Raw genomic sequence first — 26,555 nt, forward strand, 5'->3', positions numbered from 1 at the left:
TCTGACTGATCCAGAAGAAGACCTTCTTTCTAACGGTTGCTGTGGTTGAAGTTACTAAAAGCTCAGCTGATCTCCTCTAACTCTGGTGCAGTTTTTGCCTCAATTCATTACCCAGTAGGCATGCAGTGGTGAAAAAAAAGTACTCACTTTTCATTTTTTTCATTTTTTAATATAGGCCGGAATTCAAAATGTGCTTCACTTGAGTAAAAGTACAAAGGTATTGGAATCAAAATGTACTTAAAGTACTCATTATGCTAGCCCCGAATGTCTGAGATAATGAGTATTTTGATAAGTTTAGCTAAACTTGAAATGCAACATTCCTCATAATCATACGGGGTCAGGGACTAACGAATAATGTTTTATTTTTAAACCTAAAATGAAATAGAAATTGTCTGTGCTATCATTGTGCACATTGTGCAAAATGTCCCATTTCATTTCAAGTTTTCACATTGTGAGCTTGTAGATCGGCTATTTTCAAATGGCTGAAATGTATAGGGCTGAAATGGATAATGTATGTTTTTAAAAAAAAAAAAATAATCAAAATCTACAAAGTAACTAGTATATCAAGTTTTCAAATAAATGTAGTGGAGTAGAAGTTAAAGTATTGTATTGGAACGACTTAAGTAAAATACAAAAATGAGTAGGCCTATATTTAAGTAAATGTACGTAGTTACTTTACCCTTCTGTTTAAACATTTCCAGTATGTCTAACGTAGATTAAAATAAATGTATTATGAGTCTAATTTTTAATTTTCACCTTATCCTAAATGCGAATTGTTGTTTTTCAAGTAAGGATAAAGACACCCTATGCATTACTCTAAGATTGTACTGTACTTACAGTGAACATACAATCTCGCGGAGAACGAGACGGTTGGACGAGAGCACTAAAGAAAACAAACATGGCGGATAGGCTAACGCAACTTCAAGATGCAGTCAATTCGGTAAGGCAAAATGTAACATTTCCCTGTATTATAGTGTTTATAAAACAATAACCTCGCCACCACGGAATCCCGTAACAGTGGTGTTTCTGGTTATATAATTTAAACGTAGTAAAGTAAACAAATGTGGCCAGTAAAGACTAAACTAAAGAGCGAGCGATTGCTGCTAGCCTTACTAACTAGCGTGGCTAGCGTAATATGTTCATTTGCGTATTTTTTATTGATATATCATACTGTACATGTTCCCCCTTTACTTTTTTTTAACTGTAGCCTATATATGATGATTTCCTGTTTTTTTTGTTCATAGAAGATGAAAAATGGCAACAAGAGAAACAAATACAGATATCCCCAAAGAAAACAAGGCAAAAACAAAACGTTTGTGTTTGTGTGTGTGTGTGTGTGTGTGTGTGTGTGGGGGGCTAGCTGGCAGATCAGTTTTGCAATGCAATCGGGGTCCTGCAACAATGTGCGCCTCCTGCATCATTTAACAACATCCAGACGGCCATCAACAAGGACCAGCCATCAAATCCCACAGAAGGTATAAAGCTTGCTTGTTTTGTCTGTGTGGGTTACGTTTGTTCTCTTTCAATGTTTTTATTTGATTTTCTCTTTACATTACGTACAGAAAAAAACAAAACAAAAGACAGAATCAACAACATGCCAGCAAATAATAATACAGAAATAAAATAGCAGTCAGGTATACTCCCATCATACAGTTGAACTCATACTTGTTTAACTTATTCTCATACAGTTACACCCATACATATTACTCTTTTCCATTCCTCTTTTAAAAATCTTGCAATAGGTGACCAATCTCTAACAAAGTCATTAAGATTGCCTCTTAATACATATGATAACCTCTCCATTGGCAGTATCGACATGAGTTTTTCGTACCATAATGTTATGTCAGGGGGATCCTCATCTAACCATTTTTGTAGAATTGTAAGCCGTGCGACATATAGGGCTATTCGTAAAATGTATCTATACCGTAAGTCATAATCAGAGTCTAAGCCCAGTACCAAGTTCACTGGGTTTAACTGTATCCTAATCTCAAACACTTTCAATATCTCCCTTTGAACACTTAACCAAAATGTTTTAATTTTACGGCATGACCACATCAAATGGCTATATGTACCAGCATTATTTTCTACATTTAAAGCACTGCCCAGAACATGTTGGATCATATTTACTGCATATAGCTGGAGTTACATGTAACCTGTGAATGATCTTGTACTGTGTCTCATGAGTTAGAGCTTGTAATTTGTTTTGCATTTAACAAGATTCTTTTCCACTTTGTATCATCAATTTGGAACCCAAAATCATCTGCCTAGAATGTTTTACTACTTATATTTGGGGTTTTAATGAACATTTGAGAGTATATATAGCTTATCACCGTCTTCTTCAAGTTAGAGACTTTCATTAATATTTGTTCCAAATTGTTTTCCCTCGTCTCTCTTTTGTAAAATGGTACAGATTGGATATAACTCCTAAATTGTAGATACCTGAAGAATTACGTTTACGTTACGTTTGTTAATTAATTACTAGAGCAATATGGCTCTATGAATGCCACAGTTATTACATTTAAACATGGCACTTTTCTTCACCCAGAATACGCCCAGCTATTTGCAGCGCTGATTGCCCGAACAGCGAAGGATGTCGATGTCCTTATTGATTCTTTACCCAGTGAGGAGTCCACTGCACAACTGCAGGTAAGAAGCCTCGGTCCCAGCCTTACTCATCTGCTAAGAGAAAAGCCTGGTCACAACCTCAGGCAGAGAGGGCATAGCCGAAAGTGTTGGGCCCGTCAGATGTATTTCCCCCTGATACGATAGTTTTCGACCAATCACAACACTTGTTTCATACACTGAGAATGTAAACAGATTTGTAAAGCGTCAATGTAATTTCCTTGAGCGGTACTTCTGCCAAAATCCTGCTACTTCTGCCAAATTCCAGCAATGCACTCTACAGCGTAGGTCTTGCCCAGAGTGGCAAGTAAGCAAGCCCTGCCCTCTTATTTCTACTGTTGATCCAGCAGGGGGAGCCAAGTGGCTTTTTACATATGTCAAACCTGGAGAACCAAGGCTAAACCACCCACAAAAAGTTACTATAGTTAGCAGTAGTAAGTCAGGATTGGCAGAGAAGTGTGTCAGTAGTGCAGGGTATGTATGAGGACAGTGTGCAGTAAGAGTGACAGACTCGAGGTGGGCTTACAGCAATAATCAGCTCAGCTGTTTCTAATGGACAGGTTGACACTGACGGTGTGTGTGTGCGTGTGTATGATGGAGGACAATGGACCGGTGAGAGGATGCATTATGCAAGTAACAGACTAACAGAGGTGATTAAGGAGTTCAATCTGTTAAAGTAATGGTGAACACGGAAGAGAGATGGTGAATAATGGAGTGCAGGCATGGTGGAATGGACGGAGTGAATGTCATGGGTGATTTCTGACAGAAGGGGTGGGTACCAGGCCAGCGAGAATGAAAGCCAAGCGTGTATAAGACGGTATCAAGACCATGCTGTGCTGTATGGCTTGGGAACGGTGGCACTGACAAGAAGACAGGAGGCTAACCAGGCAGAAGCAAAACAACTAAACTAAACAATTGAGAAAAACCATGCACAACTGGTCCGTCCCGTATGAAGTCGTATTTGACCTAATCCAGCTTAAGTTGTGACCTGAAGTGATATCCCTGGGATAGGCAATATTATGAAGAAATGGCTGGCAGATATCTAGAATAATGTTTTGCTGTAATCTGAGTTGGACTTTTCTTAACCCATGCTTTCTAAAACAAGCGTGGATCTTGGCACAGGGTCTTCTTGGGTATGAATAGTACATACTGTAACGTAGCTTGAGGGGATATTCCAAATTTAACAGCCCTCTGGTTGAACTGGGAGTCGACAGTCACACGCACAATTTTTAGGGACAGTTACAATGTTATCAATCTGAAGATTAACCAACTGTCCCACTGCATCTACAATCGTAGTGATATCAGGATTCACATTAATGTGTGTATTGAGAGCATTAGATGTAATAGAATTGTCCTACTTTTTAATTGGTGCTATATTCAAAGTGATTGGACACCACCTCAGTCAGGACCCTTGTGTATTCCTGTGGAATAGCCTTGAATCCTGTCTGTCAGAAATGTCCATATAGCCTTTATCACTCTTCACTCATGTCTTTGAAATTCTACGTCCTCAACCAAATATTTGAGGGGTGCTAGGATGCTAGCCCCTCCTATGCCCCGCTATGTGTGTTTGTGTGTACCCCATAGCGATGATTTGATTGGCTGAGCAATGTCTGTACCCTATAGCAATGATTTGATTGGCTGAGCAATGTGTGTACCCCATAGAGCGTCCCCTTTCATGACAACGAGAGACCCAGAAGTGAATTCACCATTCATTTTCCCCATAGGCTTTTCAAAAAGTACTTATTTAAAGGTATATTCAGTGATTTGACTTAATCTAAATATCACTTATTTTTTCTTTTTTTCTGGATAATCCTCCCTACTATAGAGTGTGCTGACCATATAAGGAGTTCCTCCCTGTTCCCAGTGAGCCCCTGGGGTCAAAAAACCCTAGTTTCAGTTTTGGTGGCGGGTGGCAAAGCCTTCATCCAATCAGGATGAGAGGGGCCTTCCTCCAATCATGATCAAGTGGGGATGGGCCTTGGTGCACATGCTGTTGGCCTGTTGCACTTCCCCCCACTGTAGAGCGTGCATGTGCACATTTTGTTACCGGGGCGGACTGGGTGGTTTTCCAAATCACTCAAATCACTGAATGCTCCTTTAACTCAAGTTGTGACAAATCAAAACAAACACAATATTTGGGGCAGAATAAATAATTAATAAGAAGAAAAACAACCTGACGTTTTTTTCTTCTTCATTCTAATCATTTGTTCGGCCCAAAAAAAATTGTTTGTTATTATTTGTCACAACTCAAGTTGGCTTTGTACGACGCTTAAAAGGTCTTTTAAATAAATACTTTTTGAGGGAAAACGAACAGGGAATTATTTCCTGGGTCCTCGTATGGGACGGGACTGCGACACTCTATAGCGAAGATTTAATTGGCTGAGCACGGAATGTAATGTATGATGATGATACGAGTGCCCCTCACTTCACACGAGTGTGATTTTCATATTGTGTTTGAACGTTCCTGCAGTCTCCAATTTGGTCTCTCTCTCCACACTCTTTTTAAAACCATTTTATGACAATACACGCTAAAGTCAAGAGCAATGGAAAAGTGTTAAAAAAAAGATTTCTTCTCATCTGTCATCATCAGGCAGCTAGTCTACGACAGCTGGAGGAGGAGAACCACGACGCAGCGGCTCGCCTGGAGGAGGTGGTTTACCGTGGGGACATGCTACTGGAGAAGATCCAGAGTGCCCTAGCGGACATAGCCCAGTCACAGCTCCGTACACGAAATGGAGCGCCCAGCCAGCAGCCCTCACTGCCAGAATCCTGACACCACCACCCACATATACACATACACATGGGTGGTGGACAAGAGGCCTTTTGATATCTGAACATTACTATTTTAACCTCACCCACCCACCACTAGCCTCAATATGTGAAGGCAAATGAAACGCACAAACACACGCACCCACAATGTGCGTGAGAAATGCTAGAATTTAGCCCGGTGATTGACTGGGCTGGATCCTGTGGTCTTGAGTTTCTCCGATGGTTCTCCTTCCAGTTTTGAATGTCATGGGGTTTTTAGTTTCTCATTCCATTATGGACAGTGATATTGAGTGACAGAATCTGACTGTTGTGTCACACTGGGCAAATTACTGCTATTCAACTCTGTGCCAACTCCATGTATGTCAAGGTTGCGTTTTTACTCATGCTTGGAGACGGGCTTTACATTTTTTCCACCAGGATACATGACATTTTCTGGCGCCTGGTGATGTTTCTCTGAAATGTGTGTTAATTCAAAGTAAATGTGCCCTAAAGACTCGCTAAAAGAAAATTACGTATTGTAAAATAAATAAGATATACAAAAATGGCATCCAGATATAAGTAGACGTAAGCGGTATTCCCTTTCATCGGTGTACGATATGCAAGACTTATTACGTGAGACAGGATCAGTGCCATGTCTAGTTTTGTCTACCGTTTCAAGTTCTGTTCAGACGCTTTTTGGAGGTTCATGTTGATGCATAATATGTTTGTAAAGCATATGGCTGGCGAAAGTTTAGGTCTCTCCTGTCAACATGTATATAAAACGAGTGGAAAATGCATGCAACTATGTTCTGTCTTGCTAGAAAATTAACGGTGGGGGGTGTGAGGTGAGATATACAAACATTCAGACCAAATGGAGGGTATGCGCATGCATAAAGTGCATGGCCAAGTGAGTTTTGTGCTGTTTAATGCCATCCAATTTGGATTTCTCAAGGCCAGAAAGTCGTTTTTTTGCTATGCAGTAGGTCTTCCCGAATAACTTCCGGGTATGATGTCACGTGCATAGTACCGCTATTGCTCAAAAGATATTGAGGAGTGAGAACCTTGTGATGAGCAGCAACATTAATCCTGTGTCCATTAACAGTTGTAATACAACGTACTTATAGCATCTTAAATGACATGGATGCTTAGTTAGCATCTTTATCATAGCTGTGCTTAATCCTGGACGTCGGTTCACTGATGGTCTCATTTGCCTAGAACAGATGGTCCCCATCTAATTGATGGTTGGTAACCAAATGGACCTTTATAGATCTTGAACTGTTTTGAGCGTAAAATGAAACCAAATGGACCCATAACTCAAGACTTATATTATTGTTAAACATCTGCCTTACCTTTTACAATAAGAGGTCTACACAATTAGAGAATGTATAAGAATTGTTATTTGGAACAATGTTTGCCTAGGCTGTTATCTATGGTACAAACATCAATGCAGTATGATTGTGGACAAAATCTTATCCAATGACAAAATCTTAACCAATGACAAAATCTTATCCAATGACAAAATCTTCCAAGGTTTGGGTCTGAGGCTGAAGTTGTCCGTGGCTCAAATGCCGAATAAATAATGGACCTTCATATGAAAAAGGTTGAAAACCACTGGCCTAGAGGGGTACACTCCTCTTTTCATCATTTAACCCAGGGGTTCTCAACCCATGGGTCGCGACCCCTCGGGGGGTCGCCAAATTATTTTAGGGGGTCCCCAAATTATTTTTTAAAATTTTTTTTTTCACGATTTTTCAAAAATAGCAGACCTACAAGCTCGTAGTGCGCCACTCGGTGGCGCGCTATGAGCTTGTAGATCTGCTATTTTTCAATAGCTAAATTATAACAATGCTTAAAACACCAAAAGGGTTATATTGGGGGTCGGGAGGGGGCGGGGCGGGGGTCCCGAGACATTGCCAAAGCATTTCCGGGGGTCCCCGGCCAAAAACGTTGAGAACCCCTGCTTTAACCCATTCAAGCCTGACCTCGAAATAAATAAAAAAAAGGTTTCTAAATCATGACAATTTTCTGAAAGATTTGAGGCACATTTTAACGATTTTTCAAAAATAGCAGACCTACAAGTTCATAGCGCGCCACTCGGTGGCGCGCTATGAGCTTGTAGATCTGCTATTTTTCAATAGCTAAATTATAACAATGTATGTAACACCAAAAGGGGTTCCCGCTCAAAATGGGTTAATGTTCAGTTCACTGTACGTGTTATTGCACATGGAACACCATTGTTAGTCTAGATTCTAGATAAGCCTTGGATCAAATCCGGAAGTCTTATAACTCCATTGTTGTCCAAAAAGTTCCCAGAGCCATACTGGTGTCAACATAATTCACAACTGCGATTAACACTAGTATTGTCTTTTTCACTCGATGTTGGAAAAAAAAAAGCATTCGCTGTCTGTCGCCTTATAAAATTCTTCTAGGAAAAATGACAATGCCCTGTTTTCACCACAGTGATCAATTATTATTAGACCAAAGCACTGGGACATGTTTTAATACTCTTTTGGACAACAATGGACTCAGAGTTCCATTCCATATGAGCTATATTTGTTTTGGCAAGAAGGACCATAGTTGTCAGTATGTGAAATGCATTTTCTCCGTTTTTCTGGCTTGGGTTTCTTTTTTTTTGTTGATAAAGAAAAAATTAAATCAAAACGTATACTTAAAGTGTACTGTATCGTTACTTTGTACATATTGTGAACAATATGGTTTAAAAAGTTGAGTTCTTCAACAGTTTAATGTAGCGCTACACAAACTGTTAAATAAAGTTACAAACGCAAGCTTGTTCTTGACCCAATAGTCCGGCAACCAACAGGCTTCTTTTGTTTAAAGTGGGAAATTTGGCATAGTCTTTTTATTGGCCTAAAATATTGTCTACCGGTAGATAGATACATTCATGTAATTATGCTTTAAGTACCATGTGACATGTCAAACTAGGGGGTTTTCATGATTCTGAATCCATTCCAAGCATTAGTTTTGCACAAAAAACGGCCATAGCCGTCATGGCAAATTGATGAGATCAGCACAAATGTGATAAGGTCAGCACATTTTGGGCACATTTGGGCAAGTGGCTATGGCTGTTAGCCCAAGGAGTGTTTTTTTGTGCAAAACTAATGCTTTCAGAATCATGAAAGCCCCCTAGTTTCCAGCAAGGGTTTCATTGGCAACTTGTGAATGGTACATGCTTCTGTTTTCTTGATACTTTTACTCAAGTAGAGTACTTTCTTTCCACCGTGCACTGTCAGCCAGCCAGGGCTGCGTGTTTACAGGCCCATATCTAAATATAGCTGCTGTGTCACACTTAAGTGAGTGCCCTATTGGTGTGAGCAATATAAAAACAGTCTTGTCTAACGGGCACCGGTGCCACACCCAGACGTGAAAGCAGGGTACACGCCCAAAGCAACGCTGACATCATCCTTGAAACTGGGAAAGCATTGTAACGGTCCAAATAAGGACCGTTGTGTGGCATCCATCCACATTTGCAGTGCAGTTGTTCCTTCCTATTTTGATCCACAAATAACTTCTGTTAATTGTTTCCCTGCACATGTCAATAAAGTCAAACTAGGATAAGGATTATTACACCTTTTCATTTGTCCTATTAACAGTACAGACCCTTGACACCTCCTGGCCGAGTTTATTGATTGATTAATTGATTGATTGATTGAATACTTTATTAACAGTTTGCAGGGAACAAAAGCACAGGAAAGTATAGGTCTGCTAAAATGATTAAAACCCCAAATAGAAAGAGGTTATAGGCCAGACATGGAGGTGGGTAGAGCGGACGGATTCAAACGTGTGTACCCAGACCGACCAGGAGGCAAGTACAGTTAGTTAGGTATTGCATTTTCATCTGAATTTCAGGTGAAATGTGGTTTCTATTCCAATGCCGTTAATAGAGCACCATTACATAACATGACACATCATATCATATAATCATACAAAAATATAGCCTAGCATATATCTCAAATCAGGAACAGTCAGAGAATAACCGATTTAATTGCGACAGTAGGTTGCGTTTACTATGAATTTCCCATCAGTCAGTCAGTGCGTTGTGTCACGCCTCGTGTCACGCCACCATATAATCACGCCTCGTGACATCACGCCTCGTGACACGTTACGCCACCATATATGGCCGTCTCCATATATGAAGATCACGAACACTGACCTCATCAAACCCTGGATAGCCATACATGGAGAAGACTGGATCATCACCTAAGTCTGCATATATGGAGCCGACCAGCAACTCTACAATTTACAATTTAGGCATTTAGCAGACGCTCTTAATCCAGAGCGATTTACATTAAGCAATAACAAAAAGCATGGCATACATCACATATATAAAAAGTAGTTATCATGAAACATGCGTAAGCTAAGAACGTAACAGTGGAGTATCTATGTAAACTATACATACTATGCTATATTATATATTATACATGTGTACTATAAAGTGCTATGACTACATAAAATGCAATTCTATGGTGGATCTGAAGAGGTGGGTTTTCAGACTACGGCGGAAGATTGGGAGTGAGGCTGCAGTTCTGATTGTGATGGGAAGTGCATTCCATAGTTTTGGAGCCAGAAGGGAGAAGAGTTTGGGACATGTGGAGCGTTGTCCCGGCGTTTTTAGTGAAGGTATTTCACTCACTCTACATACTCTACTCTACTCTACTCTACATCTGACTTCAAACCCTTAGATCTCCATATATTGAGTAGACCTGTTCTGACATTCCATATGTTGATCCTTTCCCACCGGTCCTTCCTCTTCGATGTCTGCCTTTTCTTTTGACTGATACCTGTCCATTCAAACTCTAGAGTCTAGACGCCCGCCCCAAAATTATTAGTAGAGCTCTCAACAGGCCCAAAAGTTAAGGCCCGGCCCTACCTGGGCCCTCATCAAACCCTGTACACTCAAGACACTGCCCCCACTGACACCCTTAGATCTCCATATATGGAGCTGACCTGTTCTGACATTCCATATGTTGATCTGACCTCATCAAACCCTGAACACTCAAGACACGCTCGACCATATATGGCCAGACCTCATCAAACCCTATACACTCAAGACACAGCCCCCACTGCCACCCTTAGTATCTCCATATATGGAGCTGACCTAGCTGTTCTGATATTCATTATGTTGATCTGACCTCATCAAACCCTGTACACTCAAGACACACTCCATATGGCCAGTACAGACTACAGAATTCATTGTTGATGTTGATCTGACCCCCATCCAAAAGCGCCAGTGCTCGCCCAGCAGTCTGCCAGTCTGCCGTCACCCAGGCGGATGCGATTTAGGGTGAGGTCGCTTCTCGCCCTCAGGGCGTCTTAAGGCCTATTCATAGTCTGGATTTTCGGTGGCGAGGTGACCACCGGAGCTGAAATAACGTTGAGCGGTGGTGAGTATAAACAGAGAAAAGGGCTGGAGCGGTGGCGGTAAAGGCTCATACATAGTCTGGAGTTTCGGTGGTTAGGTGACCACCGAAAATCCAGACTATGAATGAGCCTTTAATAGGCCAACTATACTTACTTACTGTGAATCCCATAGGCCGGAGGGACATCACTGAACTACAACACAAACAATTGTCGACAATTACGAATATATGGGAAATAAATATTATAAATGAGTGTGATTAATATATAAAAACGTTGTCCATAATATTGTATAGATTGTGGACAGCAATCCAAAATTAATCTTAAAAATTTGCAATATTTTATTTGTGAGTTTTTTTACTACTACTACTACTACTACTACTACTACTACTACTAATAATAATAATAATAATAATAATAATAATAATAATAATAATAATAATAAAAACAAAAATAAAACAATAAAAACAAGCGGCTGCCTAACAACGCATCAACCAATCACAGCGCGACATGCCGTCACCCGGGGCTATGGGAGCTTATCGTTTGGGGGACGCAACCTTGAACGTAATCACTTTGATTGGTCTAGCCCTGATCATGACAGTCATGACGAGACTTCAGCCTGTTTTGTGCACCTTGCTACATTTACAACGTTATTAACGTCTATAATATAAACGTTCAGATTTAAAATATAAAGTGCTCACCTCCAGAGCCACGGATGTTAGGAATCGATTCTCCCCGGGTGGGTATTATCACCCGTGCATTCCGTAATCGTATTGTTCAATACAAATCATTTTAATACGACCGCCGGGCCATGTTCCAGGTTTTTCTTTCACCCTATGCTTTCAACAACGCGCCCCTGTGGGTTGGCAGGTGTATTCCACTCTGATACATCATAACGTTTTGAGAAAATGGCCACAGATCGGATTAAACTGCTTTTTATTGAATAATACGGAATGCACAGGTAATAATAACTACCCGAGGAGAATCCTAACATCCGTGGCTCTGAGGTGAGCAGTTTATATTTGAAATGTAAATGTTTATGTAGACGTTAACGTCGTAAATGTAGCACGCTGCGCAAAACAGCGTGAAGTTCCGCCGTGACCAGACGCCCCCAAACTGTGTATGGAAAAACCATAGAGTATTAAAAGGGAAAAACCGGTTGGTCAAAGGAAACATCAGTTTAATGTCCTGCTCGGTGATTGGCTCGCTCCAAGTGCCATTGAGAACAGTGGCTGGACTTCAGCAGTGTTGCCATGTCTGCTTATTTATAAGCGACTTTGAGCTTAGCCTCGGTCCCAGGCTCACTTAACTGCGAAAAAGAAGCCTTGAGCTTGGTTTACAGGAAGGTTGCTTATTACTTGCGCAAGCAGAGCGCGCAAGTATTGTGGTCGGCTGGACCAAAAGTGGTATGTATGTATACATACATACCGCCTTTGGTCATTCATACATACATACATACGTACGTGCGTGCGTGTGTGTGTGTTGCTAAATATTCAATTTTTTTTATTTAGAAAATATCAGATCTACAAGCTGAGCTTGAAGATCGGCTATTTTCAAATAGCTTATAGCTCTCTAGCCTATTCAATTTGCTCCGAGGTGGAAAGCCTGGTGACGCGAGGTGATGAATTGATGAATGGTGGACCCTGTTGTAAACAAGTGTAAAATGTTGTATCATGGTTCGCTCACAAGTAACAGTTTTTATATTGACTATTCTACATACTATATGATACAAATGTAATAACATTTTCAATCAATCAATCAATCAATCAATCAATCAATCAATCAGGTTAGCCTGGGCTTGTTTCCATAAACAAGATAGCTTGCTTATTTCTCTCGCAAAATGTGGCAACGCCGAGGACTTGCAGCCAGGAGCATCATCTCATCATCATCCATCCCAGGAAGAAGCAGCGGACAAGCTAGTCTATTCTAGAGAGAGAGAAGCCAGCCTCGCATTTCGAGGTCAGAGCAGCTAGGGGGAATAGTACGAATGGAGACAGAGGCAAATGACTGGACATTTAATTTTAGGCTAAACTCGCTGACTGTCAATGCGTCAGAAATAGCCGTCGCCTCTCTGCACAGGTTAATATAGAGCATGTTTACTACTGTGCTGCTGTCTGTCTGCTATTAGACTGATCATCGCCCACGGGAGGAGGTGCCTGACTGACTGACTGACTACTGGTTCCTCTACCCTACCCCCATCCATCCATCCCCGGCAGACAAACAATATTTATTTACATTTTTTGGGGCTGCTGGTCTGGCGGAACGCCAATAATTTACTCTGGAGCAGGACACGGAGGTAAGAGAGAGAGAGAGAGCGTGTGTGTGTGTGTGTGTGTGCGTGCGCGTGCGCGCGTGCGAATCTGAACAAGATGCTGATCATCCCAGACAAATATCAACACAGCAAGCATTGGCAAGAATCAAGATATGACGATGGCTTGCTAAATGTCGTGGAATGTGAATTTACATACTTTGCACAGTGGTTGTTCTGTTGGATATATTTAACTCTGATAGAATGAAACCAAATTGACACTATTATTTGTACACCCGGCTGCCCCTTTTGGTTTGGTGACGTCCAGACTGAGATTGTCATCATGATGCCATTTTCAGACAGCTAGGGTCCATGCACATTGCACAGACAGACCAGACGTCACACATTCATTGCATTTTTTTCAGAACCCGTTGAGCCTCATGGTTTGTTGTGTTCAGACAGTTTTCATGCATTGCATTGTGCTGTCATGCTGTCAATTCCTGTTCACTTCTGTCCCCCCCCAGGTGTGATTCCCCATTTGTGTACAGTACACTGTGTATTTACATTGTTTATTTGTAAATCCACGTTATTTTTTTTTTATGGCGACAGACTGTGGTGAATGGTTTTGATTTGGCCTTGTGGTTTGAATGTCCGCACTGAGACTGGGAGGATGCCTGGGGTTCGGTCATACCAAAGACTCTGAAAAATGGGACCCAGTGCCTCCCTGCTTGGCACTCAGCATCAAGGGTTGGATTGGGGGTAAGTCCCTGTGACATACTAGAGTCATGTCCAGGGGTTGTACTTGTACATCAACATCAAGCTGCCTCACGCTACAGAAACAGGAGATAGGCTCCTGCCCTATGTAATGGGCCTCATGGCTTGGCAAGGCTTACTTACTTACCCGAGTGGTCCCTTAAGCCAAATTCCAATGCCCAAAATCTTGGCCACTCGCTCACTCATGCACACTCGCTCACTCCAGCATGGCGGTGTTATGGTGGAATAGGCCTATCTCACAGCCCGTTTTTCACGCCCACTTCCGGTAAATAGTGGTGACTTTAACATGAGCATTTACACGTTTTTTTCTCTGGAGAATCTAAGTACATTTTCTAATGTAAAAATGTGACAGACCAATATTATTATGAAGCAAACAATATGGTAAATCAGCTCGAACAGATAGAACAAACCTTACCTTGAGAAAACAAAAGTTGTAGACTTCTTAAATTACCTCTGTTAACATGAAGCGTCTATGGAGTGACGTCACGCTATCACCACTAACCCCGAAAGGGGGCGTATTAAGGGGGCGGGGAAATTCTGTGAGATAGGCTTATTGGTGACCTGCCGAAATATGTTGTGGACTTCACACAACTTACATGGAGGTCTTTACATTTGTGGCCTAAATACTACTAGGTTGAACTCTGTTAATAAACTAACTGCAACGATTTACATTCGGACACTGACATTATGTGATTGTCTCAACGATTGTCACATATTTCAGCAGGTCACCAATTTCACCGTAACACTGCCATGCTGGAGTGATCGAGTGTGAGTGAGCGAGTTGGGGTATTAGAATTTGGCTTTAGTCTCCATCTAAACAAGGGTTGTTGAGATGCGTGCGGCCAGAACATGATAACACACCAGATGGTCTTGCACGACACGTTCTAGTTTATTACATACAACAGAGAGTTACAGTATTCAGTATTGGGCAATGGATACTTACATGACGTGCCTATAAGTAGATATGTAAACAAGGATAAGAACAGAATGAACAGGAGCTGAGCATCTTGTATCGTTGTTCACAGACAAACAGTCTCTCTGATAAAGCAGTTGATGGTCATATCATGGATATGATATCAAAATGCTTACGCTGCTACGCAGAGCAGATGGTTGTTTCACACTGGGTCAAGCAGACAAGGTCGTAAGTCATGACAGACAGTGGGATAAATAAAATGTGCACCATCATTTTGTCCAGTTTTTTAGCCCCTTTTTTATTGTGCACGTGTGCGCGCCGCCGCGCCACTCGCAGGCCAGGGTAGAGTGTGTGTCTACTGATTTTGGACACATGCGCATCTGTCTATACACTTTACTTCGTACAGCTCTCTGACATTAGCTCATTCAAACTTAGAAGAAGTTAGAACATCATTATACACAATAAGGGCAGCAAGCCAACAATATGGAAAAACTGTTTGAGGATTGTTGTATAAGAATAAACACCGTCAGATCATACTTTAAATGTATTGGAATAACACGCATTGGCTTCTGAAGTTATGGTTAATGCGCCCTATGAAAAGTAAGTCAAAATCCCTGATCCCTCATATCAGTTTACCACACATTTTAATGGTACCGTACTAAGACCACATGTATATATTTTTTGAGTGGTGCAACCACTCCATTAAGGAGCTTTGTGTGTCCGTCCCTGGCTGGGTCTGTCCGAGCACGAAAATTGCGTTTGGTTGGTTTTCACTGTTGTGCAGCCTAACACACACACATATTAACTGTATATATCATGATTTTGGGTGTGACAGTACAGTGAAAGTACAGTACAGTACAGTAGAGGGACCCCCTGGGGACCCCCACAAGGTAACTCTGTAATTTCTCAACCGTTTCGGACACGGGGCAGCTCGCCGGAACCGGGCCGGCACCCTGGGCGGGTTCCTGTGGGTCTGGAACTTCCGGGGACCCCCACACGGAGTTGCACCACTCACTTCACATGGGTGTGATTTTTGCTATCTGTAAACTATCCAAATGCCACACATAATTTTATGTAGAGAATTTTTTTTTCCTCTAGAGAGGCCAAACTTTGAGCTGTCCAGTTTTAGATTGGCTTCCGTTTATAAAGCCTCCCCTTGTAACGGTCTTGTTTGCTTAGCTGTGGGCTGGTTCTGCCTGGGGTAGTCAAAGCCAAGATGAATTGCATCAGTCTGAGTTATTGGAAGTTGATGCTGCTGCTTGTTGAAACACTGTGAATTCCCAGTTGCCACCTGGGTGGGACACACCAGTCCCCATCCAAGTGCCGGTAAGGGTGCGGGCACATACACGCGCCAAGAACGGCAAGAAGATGCCTAGTCCAGGCGTCTCATCCTAGTTTTTAAACAGCTGGTGAAATAAAATAAAAGGAAATGACGCTCGCGCGCGGCTTCAACTTGCAGCGCCGGCAAAGCGTTTCCGTTTTTTTGCCGACGCGTCACGTTGAAGCGGCACGCGAGCGTCATTTCCATCCACTGACCACCAGCTGTTTCAAAACCCGGAAGAGATGCCTGGGCTAGGCGTTTCTTGCGGCTTGAGTGTGCTTACACCCTGTTGTAACTGCAGATGTTGTCTGCCTTTGACTGAAGTCTTTGTACTCTGCCAAGTAGTGATTTATTTTACAGGCCTGAAAACGTTCCTATTTCAGAAGGCCCTTTCTTGTTACTGTGACCGATGTGCTTTAGCGCTTGACTTTTACATTTTTTAATAACTTAATTATCTTTTTCTTTCTTTTTTTTCTTTTTTTCCCTTCTATGATTTATTTTGTGTTTTTAACCATGTAGCACTCTGGGATTCCTTGTGAATGAAAAGTGCAATACAAATATTATTATTATTATTATTATTATTAGGAATAATATTTATTATCTGCCAGTGCAAAAAGTGAAATTACTGATGGAATTTGGAATCAGCTGTTGATGTGAATTTCCTGCTCTGGCTAGATTTTTCTAAAGCTGGGCAAAGTGGCAGCTGTTGGAACAATAACATTATAGCAAAAACCCATGTGTTGACTTTTGTTTTGTCTCAGCCTCCAATGTAATTTTGTTTTTAGTCATTTGCTTTTACTTTACTTCTCACTACATTATTTTAAAGGAGAATTCCATGCTAGAAGGCTTTCTTACCTTTATTTGTAGTTGTTACGTCCCCACCAAAGAGGTCCAGGTGTTATTTTGTGCAAAAACTCATTATTGGCTATTTCCCCTACCATAAGCCGTCAATGTATTGCATTGAATTGAATGGGGCTATGGGGTGTTGTGCTAATTTGCTTATTTCCATCGCTCAATTTTCTTTTTGTATATATCCTCTCTTCCTAATGTAAATAGTATCCCAAGCGGCACACTTTACTACTTATTTCAATGGAAATAAGCAAATTAGCACAAAAACCCAAGCCCCATTGAGGGCTTATGGTAGGGGAAATGGCCAATAATGCACTTTTGCACAAAATAACACCTGGACCTCTTTGGTGGGGACGTAACAACTACAGGTAAAGGTAAGAAAGCCTTCTAGTATGGAATTCTCCTTTAAGGTTTTGGCTATCTATCAATTTCTACGAGCTCCAAAGCCGTGGGTGTGAGGTCACACAACCTCCTACCAGATCCTCACCCTGACTTCAATCACACCAAAACATACCCATGCCTTTTATTTATTTTTTGGTGCCTTTATTTGTGATAGTGTATAGTAGGTTGACAGGAAATGGGCGAGAGAGATGGGGAGTGACACGCATCAAAAGTAGTTGAGATTGGGAGTCGGATTAGCAGCCTAGGTGCCCACTGCCCAGACTGCTAGGCCGGGCCGGCCAGGGCCAAAACACAACCATTCTTAACTTGATTAAATAACCATTATTACACTGAGAGTTAAATCAGCTCTCTGTATAAGTAAGTAGCCTTGCCGAGCCATGAGGCCCATAGGGCAGGAGCCTATCTCCTGTTTCTGTAGCGTGAGGCAGCTTGATGTACAAGTACACCCCCTGGACATGACGCTAGTATGTCGCAGGGATTTACCCCCAATCCAACCCTTGATGCTGAGTCACTGGGTCCCATTTTTAGAGTCTTTGGTATGACCCGGCCGGGGATTGAACCCCAACCTCCCAGTCTCAGGGCGGACACTCTAACCACAAGGCCACTGAGCTGGCTCTCTGTATAGGTTTCTTTATTAACCGAATGCGCCCAGTCCGCGCCTGAGCCCTGTTTCCCCATCCAACAGAAATGTCCCAAAGCATGCTGGTCCACACACACACACACACACACACACACAGTGGCAAGTGAGTGATTTGTCTCAGAAGTCAGGAAGTGTTGTTGTTGTTGAAAGCTTTCTGGGAGTGGGAAGGGAAAAGGCTCCGGCGTAGTAAGTAGACGAAACAGGCCTCCCTAGTCCCTATCTGAGCTCTGCAGAACTCTTTATCGTTCAATGAGCTAACGACACGTTTTCATGCTTTCGGTCCCTCGGTGATGTTATACAGTAGTGGACCCCCTGAGGGGATTCCAGGTGGTCCCCAGCTAAATGGTGGAAAGTTGGTAACAGAGGCGTATCTACAATAAGGCGAGGGCAGGCGTCCGCCTGTCCAAATCCATTTCTGGCCTGGCCAAAATCCATACAATGAGAAAAAAAGAGGACAAAAACAAGACCTGAGAACTATTAAAATGGACAGCTGATTGGCCGTTGCGGTAGAGCGCAACCCTCAATCACCCATTGTAATGTAAATGCGAAATCTTATCCAACGATAACAAAATCTTCTTTCGTTTTGGGTCTGAGAGGCTAAATGCTATCAAATGGTGGTCCGTGGCTCAAATGCTGAATAAATAATGGGCCTTGATATGAAAAAGGTTGAAAACCAATGTTATACAGCAGTAGTTCTCAAGCGAGGCCTTGTGTTCCAGTTGGTTCCAGTTTCATATCTCTGTATTTATGCCAAATATTGCGATATCGATACGATATATAATATTACCGTAAAAAAATCATATTCTATATTTTTAAGTGTTGCAACATTGAAAAAATTCAAAAAAGTTTGTTAGTGAGTTTGCTAACGCAGTAAACGCACACTGGACCACACACATACACACAGGAGCATGACAGAGGGAGAAACGGAGTGGTGGTTTATTTTCCGAGGGGCACAGGCTAAGAAGGCAGAGGGATGTTGCTGGCTTTAGAAGTGGACGATATGTCGACAATATATTGCCATGGATATCGCGATACCGTTGCCTTTTTGCGATACTGATATTGCGCATGTTCATACCTGGATAATGATACGATATGTTGTGCAGCCTTTATCCCCAACCAAATGTGCCGTCAAAAATCAACACTTGTTTCTCTTGACGTCCTCCAGGATAGCATGGCCATGACGGGAGGGACGGCCGCCGCCCTTCCCATGAGCAACCACACCCGAGAGCGGGTGACCGTCGCCAAGCTGACCCTGGAGAACTTCTACAGCACTCTGCTCACGCAGCACGAAGAGCGCGAGATGAGGTCATACTTCTGTACACACACACACACACACACACACACACACACACACACACACACACACACACACACACACACACGTATGATTCAGTCTACCCCCAGACTGTGAGGAGAATCACACAAAAAACAAGAATGACTCAGTTATAACTGCCATTTGTGGGTCGCAGACACATTATTATGGGTCCCCTTAGTTTTTTGTTACATTCTTTTTTTTTCTTTTTTTTTAAATCCCCAAAAAGCAAAACCTTTCATGAATTAATAACAAAATCCAATGATTTGATTCAGTAATGTCATGAAGAAATGAATGAGAAGAAATTCCATAAATTATAGCAAATATTAAAAAGATATTGTGTTTGGGAACCACTGACACAGTATAATCAGTTTGTGTGCTGCAGCCTCTGCCTCGGCTCACAGCTCTTCACGTTGCGGCGTTCAGAGTATGGGTTTCATGCCGTTCTTCAGACTATGGGTTTTATGGATATAGTCTCCCATTGGCTTAGAGGCAGCTTAGAGACGAGGCAGCCAATCATGAAAAAGTGTCCACTTCTATGGTTGCTACTAGAGGTAGTAGCAAATGTAGTCCAGGTGCTTTTCAAGTAACCTGACTCCGCCAGCTGGTGGCAGCAGTGAGTTCCTCCTCCTGCTCCCATCTGGTCTCTCTCGGGCAGAGATGACGTACTCCGAACTAAATCTGATCGGAGCGATATGCGGCCGCTAGAGGCGGGATCAACGCGAGACTGGTGACGTATTGTAGCTGTGCCACAGCGCAAATGTAAACACAAGCTAACAAGACTACAACTCAAAATTATTATGGAGATATCAGATTTTTGTCCCGCTGCTTCCGGTTCATCGTTTCTGCTTGAGAGAGACCAGATTGAGGTAGGAGGAGGGAACGTGTGAACTCAATACTGCCGCAATCTGGCGGAGTCAGGTTACCTTTCAAGCACCTGGCCAAAAAGAACCACCCGACAGCTCGTTGGTGGATTTTAGAAAACCCCCAGTGATTACAACAAAGGTGCATTATGTCAAATTCTAGTCCATGTTGTTACCTGAGAATGGAGCTATTGTCTGAAGTAGACCATATTAAAGGCAGCCAGCCACCTCAATGTGTTTGCTCCATATTTGCCAGAGGGATTCAATTCCCACTTCCAGCAATAACACTGTGTACTACATACATGGGCAACCGGTGGCCCGGGGGCCACATGCGGCCCCCACCATCACTTAATGTGGCCTGCAGGTTAATATCAGAATACTGATATATTATTGATTTCAGCTAATTACTAGTATTAAAATGTTATTGTCTTATTTTATGTTCAATGTTTTTGTATTTAGTTCATAAAGTCAACATAAATTTAACTAAATGTTTTTCAAATTAAATAAAAAGGTTACTTTTCAAGATTCCAATTCAGACAAAAATCAGGCATAATCTAAAAGTGACATAGGATGTTCACACCTGTGTCAAACATTTCAATTAGAATGATAGCTCATGGGAGTTGTAGTTCTCAGTGAACCACAAGGCACCCAAAAAGACACAGTGTCCACTTAGACAAGAGTTCCATTCCAATTCAAAAATAGCAAAACATTCAGGATTTCAATTCAAATATAGGACTAGTGGACTCCTCATGTGCCATACATAGTGTCATGGTAAATGAATGTCATACATATTCTGAAGAAAACCTGGAGACTTGACATTCAGTAATTGGGTCGGTCTTAAATCACTGTACAGATATTATACTGTTAGACAGATGTTAGGTTCTTAGGTTGCTTATTCTTGATGACTATGTCTATGTATTTGATGTATTGTTGTTCTTGCTTACTGTAAATCGCTCTGGATTAAGAGCGTCTGCTAAATTGTATAATTGTAATGGACACATTTGTACGGACATATTGTCATCGTGTTTGTCAGTGTATTGTGTGTCATGTCTTTCTTCTCCCAGGCAGAAGAAGCATGTTTGACAATGTTTTGTGTCTTTTGCTCCCAGGCAGAAGAAGCTTGAAAAAGTCATGGACGACGAGGGCTTGCTGGATGAAGAGGTATACCAAGAGGCTGACAAATAGATGTTTACACCCAAATAAGGAAGATACTCAATACTAATGTACATCATCAGTGTTTGTGATTAGTTATTTAGCTTTTCCTCAACGACATGCAGCAAGCGAGTGAGTGACCTTGTAAGTGAGAACATGACACAAATTGTCCTGATCAGTGGTGTCATGCTCGTAGAACGCAGTACCACGGCGTGGTGCCAGTAATTTTTTTGACGTGCACGCACAGGGACGGAGCGGAACGGTGCACGTGCGTGCACGCTAGAACGCGTTCCCCTATTCAAGAGAAATCACCACCAAGACGCACCAAGTACCCAGTGGTCTAGGTTTACTGGCGCCCACCTCCCCCTATTTTCACACCGTGTCAAGTAGCGTGCCGAATTCAAATGGCCACTACTTTGCATAACAACAGCTTTAACTGTTTATACCTGAGTGGTGACTGTGAGCACACGTAGCCTATACGGTAAGCATGCACACTTGATTTACAGCAGTGTGTGTGGACTGTACTCCAGTAGGCTACTGCTGCTGTGTGGTGTTCTCCATCAAAGAACAGTTACACATTTATTCGTCCAAAGCAAACTTTTTAGTTTAGTGTGCAGTAAAGATGTTTGTCTGACCATTTTAAGTCTACTTTTGTGTTTTGTTTGTGTGTCTAAAACTCATACACTATTTAACAATAGGCTTAGGCTATGCAGCTGTTCTGTGTGCATGCCGCGATGCGATGCGCACATGCACGCGCGTGTGACGTTCCGTGGTACCAGTAAAAAAATCACCATGACACCACTGGTCCTGATAACCTACCATGTGTTTGAAGTACAGATGAGAGATGGGGAAGACATTAGCGCCTCCTACTGTCTGAGCCTGAACAACTGTCCTAGCTTTGACTGTGTGTTTGACCGCCTTCAGTAATGTCTCTCTCTCTCGGATCGGATCGATTGAGAGTACTGGAAGTTCAGTGTTCGCTCATTGGCTCGCTCGCATCACAGAGTGTTAGGAACGAGCGTGAGAATTGTACAGGACAGATGTCCCTAATGTAAATAACGGCCACAGCCGTGTGAAAACTAGTTGGCAAAGTCAACTTTGTTTCGCCTCATGGGTAAATGTGTTACGCAGAGTCAGAGGAAAGATATCATGCAAACTGGGGCACACAACTAGGACATGTAGAAAAGAAAATCTACATCCTCCTGTAGATATGTGTATGCCCGCCCCAACATGCTGTTTTCTATCATCATGGTACATGATGGTAGAATAATATAATCTATATATATATATATATATGAATATATTAGAGGCTGATGGCTAATAAAAACAGAAAAAAACAGATTTGGGTACTTTTCAAATGCAGGATAAGTCACAAGGTACAGATCAAGAGGGACTAAGATTAGATTATCTACTTTTCAACTGCAAACCACTGTTAAATATACAGTATATAGCATGATGTAAATAAAAAAGCCTTGTGATAGGCGGCGGCAGCAGCGTTTATGTAATGTATACATAAAATATACCAGTAATACGCCTGAGGGCGAGAAGCGTCCTCGCCCTAAAAGTGTACGCATCCGCCTAGGTGACGGCATACTGCTGGGCGAGCGCTAGCGCTTTGGCATGGGGGGGTCATATCAACATATGATGGCCATATATGGAGCGTGTCTTGAGTGTACAGGGTTTGATGTGGTCAGATCAACATATGGAATGTCAGAACAGGCCAGCTACATATGTGGAGATCTAAGGGTGGCAGTGGGGGTAGTGTCTTGAGTGTACAGGGTTTGATGAGAGCCCAGGTAGGGCCGGGCCTTCATTTTCGGGCCTGTTGAGAACTCTAGTTTTCGCCGGCTGCCTGGCGTGGCTGCACTAATAACGTCTAGAGTTTAAATGGACAGGTATCAGTCAAAAGGGATCTCCAGGCCCGGGCGGTTAGCTCAACCATCTGGGCACCTAGGCTGCTGAGCCAGCCTGATGGTGTGCCGCGAGTTCGACTCCCGATCCCGACGGCCTTTGTCTTCCCCCCCCATCTCTCTCCCCATTTCCTGTCAGTCTACTATCAATCGATCAATAAAGGCAGAAAAAGACAAAAAATATCTTTAAAAAAAAGGGATCTCCATCCATGATGATGTCACGTGATGTCATGAGGCATGACTATATATGGTCATGCCTGGGGTGACCAACCAACCAACCGACTGACGGGAAATGCACGATTTCATAGTAAATGCGACCTGCAGTCACAATAACCATTGTGTGGAGTACGGTGGGTGGTTTGGATACTATGGGGTGTCGATCAGAACACGGACACAGGACTTGAAATCACAGCGTGCTTTACTGGTAACACAGGGTACATGGGCATAACATTGGATGTGTGTGGTCTAAAACAGAAGATAATAATAATAATATCAATCACAGTTTACAAGTAGAGACAGGAATAACATTCAACATCAATATGCAATCATCATAAACATAAATCACAGTTTGGCTTAAAGAACTACCAACTGACATTAAATGCACAGAGCATTGGCTAATAATGCACACGGCTAATGGAGGCTAGGAATTAACATGGCTCACAAACATTCCTCCTAATACAACTAAAGTATAAATTCACCTGTCTGTAAACATCTAACTCAAAGTACAAGGAAACTTACATATGTGCATCTACGCACACACATTGGAAGGACTGTAGTGATCTTGAACGGTGGAAAGGAGGAAAAGTCCTGGTGAAGTGGAGAGTCTCTGCTTGGAATGACTGTCTGTGTGAGTGAGTGGCTGGAGAGTGACTGAGTGGGGAGTTTGGAGACTGCTCTAATCAAGATACAGGTGTGGGGGCTTTAGCAGGTGTATGGAATTCCCCTAATCAAGCCTAGGCTGGGGTTGCCATAGTGTTCAATTGGCTCAGTACTTTTCCACTGCCAGAGCCTTTTCTACAGCCGCCCCCTAATTCACCACGTGAATTAGCTCTAAAGAAAATGCTCAATTTGATCTTGTTGTCATCTGCTGGATTGATAACAACTGGTAGGTCATTGGAGCTCGGTACCTCCTGCTGAGGGTTTGCCTTGATCACTCCTTTGAGCTGAGGATTGGCTGAAGTAGGTAGGGGGGCAGGGGGAGGAGGAGCTGGTGCCGCCGGCGGTGGGTCTTCCATCTTGTTTGGGTCGTTATCCGGTTGGACCTTGCAGAAACAGCATCCCTCTGCCCAGAGGGCACACCCGTTTTCTGGTGGTATGGTGGTTTGGTGATACTGATGGACAGTCGTCTGGGCGGTGGGGTGTTTTTGGTGCTGGGCTATCGGATGGATGACTCCTTCCTCTAACTCACTGATGCAGCGTGACTGTCCTCCAACTCGGATGAGTCCGAGGGACACATTCATTCGTGGGAACAGTGTGACATGCTGGCGGGTGGATAGTGCTGGTCTCACACTTGATACTTTCTTCAGATCCATTCCGGAGCTGTCCAGCTGTGCCTTCTGGAGGATCTTAGTTTCTGCCAATACACAATCATCAGCTGTAGGTGCCTCAGTAGTGGAGGCCGCCCCGTGAAGGTCCTGACAGGTGGACTCTACCGGATCCTCGTAGGAAGTGAAAACCTCCAGAGGAACGCCAAGAGTTGGGGCCGAAGACGTGAGTGCAAGGACTGTACTGACTTGGAGCTTGGCGACATATCCCTGTCTCCTGTTTCTGGATGACATCAAGTTGCCACGGTCACTCAACCTGTTTGTACAGCTGAGCATCTGATGATGTTGCTGAAGTGAATAGGCAGTAGGAGGATGGGAGTTGTTTACTGAGGTAATTAGCTGGGCCTTGGAGCACCCAACCAAGGGGGGTCTTTACTGCAGCTGGTCCACCAGGTGGACCCATTCTCATTGGCTTCAGTGCTGCAATCAGGTTCACATGATCAGAGCCGATCAGCAAAGTTGGTTGAGCACAGTTGATTGGGGAGAGTGGGAGGCCTTGGAGGTGTCGGTACTTGGTCTGGAGATGGGAAATGGGGTATGTGTACTCAGCAAGACCAAGCTGTGGTGCTGTAAAGGCATTCTGGATTTTGTGGAGTTTCTGGTAAGGTGCTGGTGCGGAAACATGGAAGGATACACAAAAACCATGCAGTTTTGACACACCCTTGTGTATTGTCCGGAGCGGGAGATCTTCAGGATGACCTTCAATGTCAAGGTACTGGGCTGCAAATGGGAGCAGGATCGTTCTATCAGACCCATCATCCAAGATGGCGTAGGTATCCAGTACTTTGTCCTTGTAATGCAGGTTGACCCTAACAACCTTGAGCATCACTTCACTTGGTTTGAAGCACTAGACTGGTCGACATAGAGACATTCAGATGAGGGGCTGATATCGGCAGAGGAGGCAGCAAACATTGTGGTGTCGACAGGCTTGTGATTCACTTGATCCCTCTGGTTCACATCATGGAGAACAGCAAGGTGTTTGGACTTACACAAAGGACAGGGTTTCTTAAGGTCACAAGCTGATGCAAAATGGTTGCGGCCACACCGCCAGCATCTCTTATTTGTCTTCACCCAGTCTGTGATCTGCTCCTTGGTCAATTTGGAAAATTCTGGACATTGGCTAAGGTGATGTTCCATCTCACAGTACGCACAATGGCTTTTACCTTTCACAACATTAGTGGGCTCACTTGGCTGTGATTGGGGAAATGGGGCTGGTGTGGTGACTGGGGTGGGGTTTGAAGTCCCCTGGAGCAGAGTTGTGGTCTCAGATCTCCATCTGGTTTTGATCTTCCTCTCCTCGGTGAGTTGCTTGGTGTAGTCAAAATCCAGACATCTGACCTCTGATCTCAACCAGTCGGAAAATTCGATCAGGGTGAACTTGAGCTTAAGTGGGTCTTTGTAATACTGATGGCGACGGAACCGTTCTTGTTTCTCTTTGGGAAGTCGGCCTAAGAGACGGTTGACATTGGAGCCACATCGCAGCTCTTCCTTGCCATCCTTACCTAGGGACCTTAACATCCCAACCAGTGACTGGACTCTGGTGGAGAAGTCATCTAAGGCTCTATCATCTCTTATAGGGGGAAGATACTCCAGTTCCTCTATCTCCCGTAGAGCATACTGGTATGGACGGCCATACCGATCATCAAGAGTCTCTAAGGCAAGAGTGTAAGGGGTCCTGGATTCTGCATGTGCTAGGATGAGTCGATGGGCTGTTGGGACTTTGACGTGTTTCAGTAAGATGGCATACTTGTAATGCTCAGGTTGGCTGGGTTGCAGGAGAGTGCGAAGAGCAAGGCGGAGTTCAACATACTGAGCTCTGTCCTCCTTGGTAAAGTCTGGGAAGGTTGGACCCTCTACCTGGAGCTGCGGTGGCATCAACAT

The 26,555-nt window shown here is 43.0% G+C and overlaps 2 protein-coding genes across 4 annotated transcripts in view; both read left to right on the top strand.

Moving 5' to 3' along the window:
• The first annotated feature begins 1 nt into the window (after position 1).
• med21 (mediator complex subunit 21) lies at positions 2-7,088 on the top strand. 2 transcript variants are annotated; one of them, XM_079494885.1, is made up of 5 exons: positions 2-139; positions 840-940; positions 1,361-1,475; positions 2,546-2,646; positions 5,213-7,088. In XM_079494885.1, coding segments are annotated over exons 1-5 (501 nt in total). In that variant the 5' UTR covers positions 2-138; the 3' UTR covers positions 5,396-7,088. The 2 variants fall into 2 exon arrangements, with proteins under 2 accessions (XP_079351011.1, XP_079351012.1); XM_079494886.1 differs by lacking the exon at positions 2-139.
• A 5,517-nt stretch (positions 7,089-12,605) lies between these two features.
• The window catches only part of LOC306916548 (serine/threonine-protein kinase 38-like), a 33,427-nt gene continuing 19,477 nt past the window's right edge, over positions 12,606-26,555 (top strand). For both annotated transcript variants that reach the window (XR_013788996.1, XM_079494448.1), the window contains exons 1-3: positions 12,606-13,042; positions 19,059-19,198; positions 21,178-21,229. Coding sequence is in view for 1 of the 2 variants with exons in the window: in XM_079494448.1 (XP_079350574.1) it covers positions 19,065-19,198; positions 21,178-21,229 (186 nt within the window). In the remaining variant the exon portion in view is untranslated. The remainder of the gene's footprint in view (positions 13,043-19,058; positions 19,199-21,177; positions 21,230-26,555) is intronic.

This window comes from Electrona antarctica, assembly GCF_951216825.1.
Source record: "Electrona antarctica genome assembly, chromosome: 23".
Taxonomy (NCBI): Eukaryota; Metazoa; Chordata; class Actinopteri; order Myctophiformes; family Myctophidae; genus Electrona; species Electrona antarctica.